Source organism: Hippichthys cyanospilos, chromosome 18, assembly GCF_059441005.1.
Source record: "Hippichthys cyanospilos isolate Australia breed blue-spotted pipefish chromosome 18, RoL_Hcya_1.0, whole genome shotgun sequence".
NCBI classification, from domain to species: Eukaryota; Metazoa; Chordata; class Actinopteri; order Syngnathiformes; family Syngnathidae; genus Hippichthys; species Hippichthys cyanospilos.
In genome coordinates, this window is record NC_142386.1 from 10,559,056 (window position 1) to 10,568,205 (window position 9,150).

General features: G+C 39.8%; 1 protein-coding gene across 1 annotated transcript; it reads right to left on the reverse strand.

Moving 5' to 3' along the window:
• Positions 1-848: 848 nt before the first annotated feature.
• On the reverse strand, positions 849-8,769 carry vps51 (VPS51 subunit of GARP complex). Its single transcript, XM_088441794.1, has 11 exons — positions 8,375-8,769; positions 7,767-7,896; positions 7,526-7,672; positions 7,233-7,452; positions 5,701-6,607; positions 4,661-4,876; positions 4,459-4,542; positions 3,377-3,511; positions 3,182-3,303; positions 1,646-1,733; positions 849-1,570 (listed from the first exon to the last, which is right to left on the reverse strand). The coding sequence occupies exons 1-11, from the start codon at positions 8,546-8,548 to the stop codon at positions 1,310-1,312; spliced, it is 2,484 nt and encodes an 827-aa protein (XP_088297920.1). The 5' UTR covers positions 8,549-8,769; the 3' UTR covers positions 849-1,309.
• Positions 8,770-9,150: the final 381 nt, after the last annotated feature.

Below are 9,150 nucleotides of genomic sequence, written 5' to 3' on the forward strand. Positions count from 1 at the left end.
AGAGATTTAGTCGAATCAGGTCGGTCGCTTTGGTGGCGTCAGCAATCACCGTACAACATGCAGAATACTGATCCATTGTTGTGAAACACCTGAATGCTGTATTAAATTGAACCATCACGACAATGTAAATACGTAGTTGACCTTGTCTAACCAGCCAAAGAGCCGATTTAAACTTCATGTTGCAAGGCAGTATTCTTGGGCAAAAATCAAAGAGATAAAACAGAAAACGATGGTTTGCCACACACAATAAGAACACTAATTTATTAAATATCAGCCATACAGCTCATTTATACATTAAATTAATAGTGCGATCGAATCACTAATCTGTACTAAATATAAAACACTGACATAAACCATGTGAACACTACAGATTAACTTATTGCTTTGAATTAGATGTAAAATAAGATTGATAAAAAGCCATTAACTATCAAAAAAGAAACAAAAAAAACCCGATCGTAACCAAAAACAAATGTGTGTGTAAAAGGGTTAATTTATAGCACTTTGATGTGCTGTTATTTTTCTTCTGTTTCAAACTAACCTGTATAAAATCTGTTTAAAAAAAGTAAACATTTGTTGAAAGTTGATTTATCCTGATCTTATTTGTCATTGTGGCAAGCAGGTGGGCGTGAATTTCTCTTTCCTGAGGGGTTTTCGCAAAAGTACTTGCATTGCTGTATTATAACTTAATGTTTGAATATAATGTAATAATAGAGAACAAGCGGTAGGATTACGTTTTTATACTTCCTCCATCTCCTACACAACAGTCTTGAAGTGGCATATCTATTGATGATACTTTTAATATTTTATTTATTCATTCCTTTTTTAAATATTTTTATATGTTCCATAAATAAAAGCAAAACATATACTTTATTTAGTCATCAGATTACAGAACCAACATTAAATATTAAGTTAATACAGCATTAAGCATGGTTGCAGTTTAATAAGGTCAAGTTTTCATTCATAAATACATAATACTCTGTTCCCAATCACTTAATTAATGAATAATTTCTAACCAAAAAAAATAAGTACAGCTTTAAAATACAGTAATTTGCAGCGTTTGGAGCACCACTAAAAGTATGTAAGGAAAAAAACAAAACAAAACGTATAGTGTCTGCTTACTTGCTTTTTTTGCGTTATTAGCGTCCTTGATTAATTAGTTAGATTGGCAATTTTATTGTATTAACACACAGACAGATGGTGAATGTTTTCTACAACTAACATTACAATACGCTCAACAAAATGGTAAGATTCCAGTGTTTGATACAATCCGGCACACGTGTACGCTCTGTCGGCGGTGCACTTTGAGCATTTAACCTCGCTCACAGATAACTTCAATGACGCTCTGTTCCATGGGTGACGGATCCAGGCAGCGGTGGGCGGAGCTCCCCACTATCTCATCCAGCAGGAAATGGACAAGGTTCTCGTCCGACACAAACCGCCACAAGTACATCTGCAGGTAGTGACAGTCAACCTGGATTTGCTGCAGGCCGTAGCGGCCAAACGTGCGCAGCCGAACGCACTCCAGGAATGTCTTTAAGCTGATTTTTATTATTCCCGTCATCACAGAAACCTACGGAAAAAACAAACAAACAAAAAAAAACACAAATGAGTGTTTGGATGTGTTTTTGTAAGTGACAAGACTCACCTTATTGAACTCCACTGAGCTGAAGATGTCAATGCGTTCAGAAAACAATTTGTGTATGTTGCTCAATAAATTGGTGTCCATGGGAGCACTGCGGAAAGGGCAAATAGCAAAAGTGAATACATAACAAAATGCAAAGAAGTGAATTCTAATATAGTTTAATATTGTTTCAACTTCAACAACTGCACACGGTTGCTAGCTATACAGTAACCACCTACGGATTTGCAGTTCATTATTTACTTATTCACATATTTCTGCCAATTTCTTCAATCCTGAGATACTTACCTTCATTTTTTTTTTCCTAAAATATTCAAACATTTGTATTTTTTTGAGGGATGGAGGAGGTTTTTTTAAACGGCACCAACGCTGTGTTTAATACAGTAAGAGATTAGTACAGTGTTGTCCCATTACTACACTATCATTATATAAACATATGGGGAGTTTAGTATAAGATGCTAGGAAATGGCATTGTGCAAGTAAATACCTATACATATATTTATGCAATTAAAAACAAAAATCTTTAACCCCATTTATCTGTCTTTAAAAGTCAAATTCAAAGTTGAGTTTAAAATATAGAATATTAATTGGCAATTATAAACATTTCTATAGGCAAGACTCAGTTGGCATGACCAATTCAGGCTGTCAAATCGAACCTTATTTAAATTGATTATTTTTTTTAAATACTCAACAAGATAATTGAGCAATCGACCTCCTCAAATTACATGAGTTATTTATTAAGGTTGACGTTAGTGAATATAAATACTCATTGTTTATTATCTCCTACACATGAATTATTAAGACACCGACATAATGTGTCAATGCTAAATAGTTAGCAATCATGATTAAAATTAGCATGCTATTATTTTGGGAAACGCCATATTCTAATATTGGCTTAAATGAAAGCCTGCTAATTACTAAAAGCAAAAAGTGTATAAACATTAAAATAGCACCAGCTATTTGGCCACTAGGTGGTGAACTAAGACACGGATTGGAGCAAGATGCTTGCGTTTTATTTTTTATCTAGTTTGGCTCTAGTTCAAAATGACTTTGTGGTTGTCACTCTTTTTTCGAATTGGAAATGATTCCAAACTTGTCATACTGCCTGTTTTCTGGAGTCTTTCTCTCTTACAACTATTGCAACAATGTATATGCCTGCAAGAAACGTCTGTGTAGAAAACGGTGGAGCAAACATGAGAGGTGAATATTTTTAGCCAACCAATGTTTAAAGATCACTTATCCGACTTTTATCAGCTTTTATCCCCCCCAGCCCAATTACCAACTGGTTTTCAAATAACACCCAGTGGCGGAAACAAAACACCTCATAAATGTATAAAGCTGATTTCTACATAAGTCAACTGCTGCCATACTAGAAAAAAACTTGTGTAACATCACTTTATACAAATTTGACTCATATTTTGACTTATCTCTTAACATGATATTGAAGTTTTATACTTCTGTAAATTTCTATCGTAGCGTGTTGTACCATAAAAATATCTCTATGTCCTCCAAAAGGAAAAGTAAATGCTAATAGTACAGTACCTTGGTGTGTAGCTTGCAGCATAGCGGCTTTGCTGCCTTGAGCTGCTGTAGACAGAGAAAGTCCTTTTGCTCGAGTCACTACTATGCGCTTTCCTCACACCTTCCTCATACAGAAGACCCACCTAGGGGGACATAAGATGTAGCAGGTCAGCCTAAATAATACGGAGAACGGCATTTTGCGGCCAAGTGTGTCACCTGCACGTCAATGGAGGTGGTGTCCTCTACAACTCTCTTCATCACCGCACGCACGTTGCGGGGCTCGATGGTGTTGACCCAGTCTCGGGTTTCAACGCTTTTTCTGAGCATCTGGGAAATTATTAGGCCTTGAACCTGCAAATATCAACACAAGGACATAATGCATTCATTGAAGTCAAGCTTAGCTCATTCAACCCCAAATGAATATTTTAGCACTTTTTAAGTTCAGACATTCAGTTCCAGGCACATATAGTGTGACAGTGGGTGTGTATGTATGTGTGTGTGCAGTATATGTATGTATGTATGTATGTATGTATATGTAAAAAGGAGGGTCTAAAATGGCTGGTGAATTAAGATGAATAAAGTTAGTTTATTGGCTGGAACCAGTTCAGGGTGTCCCCGGCCTACTGCCCATAGACAGCTTGGATAGGCACCAGCAGGCCTGCGACCCTTGTGAGGAAAAGCAGCAACAGAAAATGAATGGGATAAATGGATGGAGGTAATCACTTAAGGTAATAAGTACTAAACTAATCAATTATTTTATGTACTAACATGATTATTTTATATAATATATTGAGTGGTACTTTAGGTCAGGGGTTCTCAAACTTTTGGAGCCAAGGACCTGTTTTAGAAAGCACATTTTCCAAGGACCCCATTGCATATTTTGGTGGAATCAAAACAAAACAACAACAAGCTTATCTAAAATGTATAAGCGTTTTTAAATGCAAAAATGCAATAAGTGCCCTTTTTATTTACCAAAAGACTCAATTTGACAAGTATATTTGTGACTTTTCAGCTATAATGAAGTTTAGAAAATAAAAATTGCACGCCTCCTTATAACAAATCAGGTCAATTTCCAATGATTTAGTCAAAAACAGCATTATAAAATAAAATGCCGCTTTAGCTTTGCTGGCTTAGTTGCCTCATTAGCAAGCAATTGGAGACACAAAACACATTGACAAATTTCAAAATTCTTACATTTTTAAAAAAACATTCCCTCATTGAATGCCAGGGACATTATTTTCACGTTTTTTAAGAGTCCGGACAATTGATACTTTAATAAATGGGTTTTCCCCAGCTACCTTGACGTAATGGTTAAGTAGCTTCTGCGCTGCCTCCCTGGCTTCTGCGCAAAGGGCGGTGACGGCCGTTGCCGGACTGTGATGCTGAAAATCCACAAAAAGAAGGAAACATTTAGCCAGAAGTAAAGTTAAAAAGTTCAACGCAAAAGTCAAGCTGTGTAGTTGAGCTCGATAAAATAAGGAAGTGAGGACAAGCCGTTACCTGTGCCAGGAACTGTTCGTCAGTAAGAGTGAGTATGTAAGAGATGGTGGAGGTTTCGTAGTCCAAGCAGAGTCGAGAAAGGAGCAGGAGCAGGGCTGGCGGGGTGGACCCCCCTTTGTCTCCTGCGCTTTCACAGAACTGACGAGAGGACTGACACACAAACTTGATGAAACCTACCACGAGGCTCTCGCGGACACCCTGGCAGCAAAATTCGCCCTAAAAGATTTCAATGATAAATAAACGAGTTTAGAAAAAGCCAAACGATCATCACAAAAAAAAAAAAAAAAAAGTTTTTTGAGGTCAACTTGCAACTTCAGTGTTTTAGCCAGAAACTTGAAGTCAAATCAGCATTTTGCAGGCCACATAAAATGATGTGGTGGGTTCTATCTGGCCCCTGGGCCTTGAATTACACACCTGTAGTAACCGGCTGAATAAATTTGGGGGCAGCCATTTTTAGACCCTCCTTTAGCCAAAAATATTTATTTTTGACTCGTATGTAATGAAGATCACGTGAGCAATGGAAATTGGACCTGATTTTCAGATGATTGGAAATGAGAGAAGTAATTAGGGCTTAGGAGCTATTTATTTCATGATTTTTTCATTAATTTTAACTGCAAGAAAAGCAAAGTTATTGCCAAAAGGAGTAAAAAAAATAATATGTGCTCTATGCTAGATGGACACATTGCTGAAAACCCTATATAGTTTAAATATTTCAGATTTTTTGGCTTAAACCGTTGCTTCTTTAGACATAGAAAAATATGTTGGACTTTTTTTTTTTAAACAAAATTACAAAACATTATTATAAGACAATTTAAACACGCAATTTTCTGTCCGATGTATTGAACTGGGACACAGTAAAAGCAGATTCAGGTGACTTGGACTCAGGTACAAAAAAAAAAAAATGATCAGGGCATCCCTAGTAAAAAAAAGTATCTAAAATTGAATGAGTTAATCAGAATACTGCGTTCAGAAGAAAAAACTGCTGCAAAACATTATCGTGAAGGCGTTCATTGGGGTCGACACAGTATTTGACTATTCACCTTAAAGTAGGGCTTGTTGGAGAAAGTGATGTCCTTGGCTGTGAAGAGGTGCACCGATGCCAGCACGGACTTGATCTGATTGACGATGGACGCCGACAGGGAGGAAAGCAGCTCCGGGAGGCTGTTTGGAGCGTCTCTGCCGGTGGCCGAAGCGCCCAGGTGAGAGGCGGTCCCCGGGGCGGCCAGCGAGAGGCGAGGCGTTGCCAGTGCCTGCCTGACGTCGGTCAAACTGTCCATGTAGAAGCTCTGGAGAGCAACCAGGTACTGCTTGACCCGCTCGCTCGCGGCACGGATCACAATCTCCGTGCCTCGGTTGGGCACGGACGAGCCCGGCAGCAGCTTGGCCACGGCCTGGAGTCGGCGGTGAAATCGGTCAAGGGCGCGGACCAAGAGCGAGTTATCCGCGACCCCCTTTTCTTCTTGGATCCTTCGCTCAACCAGTGAGAAATATCGAGCGGCCAGATCATCCACGAAGGCGTGCAGCTTGCTGTTTGCCATCTGAGGAATATTCTTGGATGCTAGCTCGCCTGTCTGAGCGTGGTTGATGAAAAGTTCTTGATATGATGTAATTACTAAACACAAGCTGCTGACAAATTCATTGCAGCCTCTGTCGATGAACTCCAGGATGTCGGTGTTGGAAGAGGGGGAAGGGAAAGCGCTTGATTTGGGAGTGCCGTCAGGTGGCGAGCCAGCAGCGGCGCTAGGTGAGGACCTGCATGCGGAAGCATCTTGCATGGCTGATGCGGGCGGCCTCGCTCTTATCTCGGCCTCCAGGCCTTGCAGGTCCAACTCCAGGCGAGAGCCTGCATGGCTCAGGAACTTTTCACACAGCTCTTCTGCTGGCTCATCCAACTGTAACAGCAGCTCCACGCACTCCGACAAGTCTTTGGCACTTGAGCCACCGTCCCTGTGAGCAGAACAACACACGCAGGAAAAATAGGATTATTTCAAATACTCTACCTTGTTTGACAAAACGGCAACAGAAAAATGTTTAGCAGATGACATGATTAAGAATAAAGTACACCAACCCCACCTCAGCTGTCTCAGTGACATCATTAACTTTTATATGATCCTCTCTATTTTAGTAATAATCCTGTTTTTGAACAAGGATGGACACGGAACAGCCAAATGACGTCCGCCCTCTCGCCGTAGTCATACCGTTACAGTAATTATTGTAAGTAAGAATACAGCCAATATAAAAATGCACATTTGTGCATCAAAGCTTGTCGTATGTGACCGACAGATCAATCTTCCTTGAAAGGTGTAGAATGAAAAACATTCTAAATTTTAAGTTACCATTTATAAGACACACACTTACTTTTGGCCTTCATGTTTGTTAAAAAAAAACAAACAAACTGCGTCTTATATTTGGGGAATTACGGTATTTCTTTCTTCTCTTTTCAAACATATACTGTATTTACTGTTGACACCTACAAAGCAAAAACCTACATATAGCTGGCATTTTTAAGATATATAGTGTGAAACCCTTGCAGTAGTCTTATCCAATATGCACTTGAGACAACAAAACTGACCTAAACTTTTGCCGAAGCTCCTGCGCCAGCTTGTCCATGATGGCATGACAGTCGTCCTGAATGCCCTTGAAGGATGGCATGTGGCTGTATTGCTGCAGCACACAGCGAGCACGCCGGTGGGAACTCACTGCTTGAGCGTAAGCTTGCAGCTCCAAACATTTGTTTAATCTGGCGGGTAGCTCAAACAGAAACTGCAACTTTCTTAGCAAAGTGTGAACCCCTAAAAAATAAAATAAAAAAATGAAGGCATAGCACATCCCACTCAACAAAACAGTGAGGTTCAAGTGTGTCACCTGAGAGTTTTGTAATCTGAGCATGCTGGTCTTCAAGGGTACCACTGATGCGAGCACTAAAGTCAGTGATTGCCGCCATGTTTGCAGAGAGACAGTCCATTTCGTCCTCCATTTTTTTGAAGTCATTCTTCATCTTTCTTATGGTGTCTTGAGAAAGATAGGCGAGATGGTTGTGATTATCAAGGTATCATCAATCGAACAAAGCAACAATTACATTTGGGATGAAAATGAATTCCCTGACCTGTTGCCGATATGAACTTGTTGTAGTTTTCGTATACCAGCGTCTGCATATCACTATCCAATGAGCGGATCTGCTTGACCATGCAAGTCTCCTGGTCCATCAGCTCTGCAAGAGAGCATTCTCGTCGAAGCTGAATTGGGGCATAAAGCATACTGTAATCATTTAAATATAAGACAAGTGGTATGACTTCTATGTTTGTTGAATTATCACAAGTGAAAATGTGGACTATGCGTTAGTCAACTTTGAACATGTTTTTTTTTTTTTTCCCTCAAAACTAAGGATTTTCACTCGGCAACATTCAATTTGCTGTTACTTCGGCAATCTTCGGCTACCACAATGTATGCCTTGCAATGTTGAAGTACTACTAACATATTGCTGGCAGTCAACTTGGTCTCATGATGTCAGAATGTGCACAGCATGATGGGGAGAATTGTACTGTTCAATTATAGCTGAACCATGAAATGTAGGCTTTTGCTCGATTTGTGGATCAAAACCTGTAGTCAATTTTGTCATACAGCTCATTGTTAGCAAACAGCAAGTCGTGCAGAATGTGCTGAACACGTCGATGCAAAAGGTTGCTTTTGTGACAAGAGGAGCTTCTGCCTTACTTTGTTGAGGTAGTGTTCTGGGTCAAAATGCGGCCCGTTGATATCACAGGGATCCAGGGACTGTGGCTTCTCTTCCGCCTTTCCTTCTTCGTTGAGTCCGTAGTAGAGCTTCAACATGCCGTGTACCCTACGTTTCCTCCCGGGGTCCTCGGTGGCCGGGGCTTCACCTTCCATTGCAATCGGCGGCTAGCTGATTGCCAAGCGATTATAAGAAACCTGCCAGTCAAATGACGACTGTCCAACAAGCAGACACACACACAAAAATCGGAACTTTACTGACCCTAACCGTAACACAAAGCAGCTGTGCAATATGCCCGTAGCTTTGCGAATTACATGCAAGTATACGATTTCCAAGGAAGCTTTACCAACAGTAGCCGAAATAGGAAAAACAACACTTCCGGATACGTAGCCTCGTAGGCGTTGCCGCGGAGTCACCAAAGATTATGTTCAAGCAAGAGCACAATAGCCTTCGCTTAATAGGACGCAGTTCCGGGTAATATGCACCGGAATTGAATACTGTACAGTCCTGCACACAGAGACACGTTCCATTGGCCGTCGACATTCAAAAGTATATATTATATACGGTATATATTATAGAGTCCTGTGATTAAAACGTTATCTTGTGTCCGGGTCTGGGTCATTTTTGGTAATTGGATTTTACGTTTAGAAACAGATCTTTAAAAAATACATAAAACTAAAAAAAACGACACAAACGAGAAAAGAAAATTGTAGAAAAAGAATATTTTAAATAAGTGTTTCTCAAAGAAAATGACACC

Bases quoted from the DNA above. Each gene is read 5' to 3' on its own strand.
- vps51 (XM_088441794.1), bottom strand. From the start codon at position 8,548: ATGGAAGGTGAAGCCCCGGCCACCGAGGACCCCGGGAGGAAACGTAGG. The intron at 7,897-8,374 runs GTAAGGCAGAAG...GCCCCAATTCAG, and splicing joins CAGAACACTACCTCAACAAA to CTTCGACGAGAATGCTCTCT. The intron at 3,304-3,376 runs GTGACACACTTG...ATGTCCCCCTAG, and splicing joins CCACCTCCATTGACGTGCAG to GTGGGTCTTCTGTATGAGGA.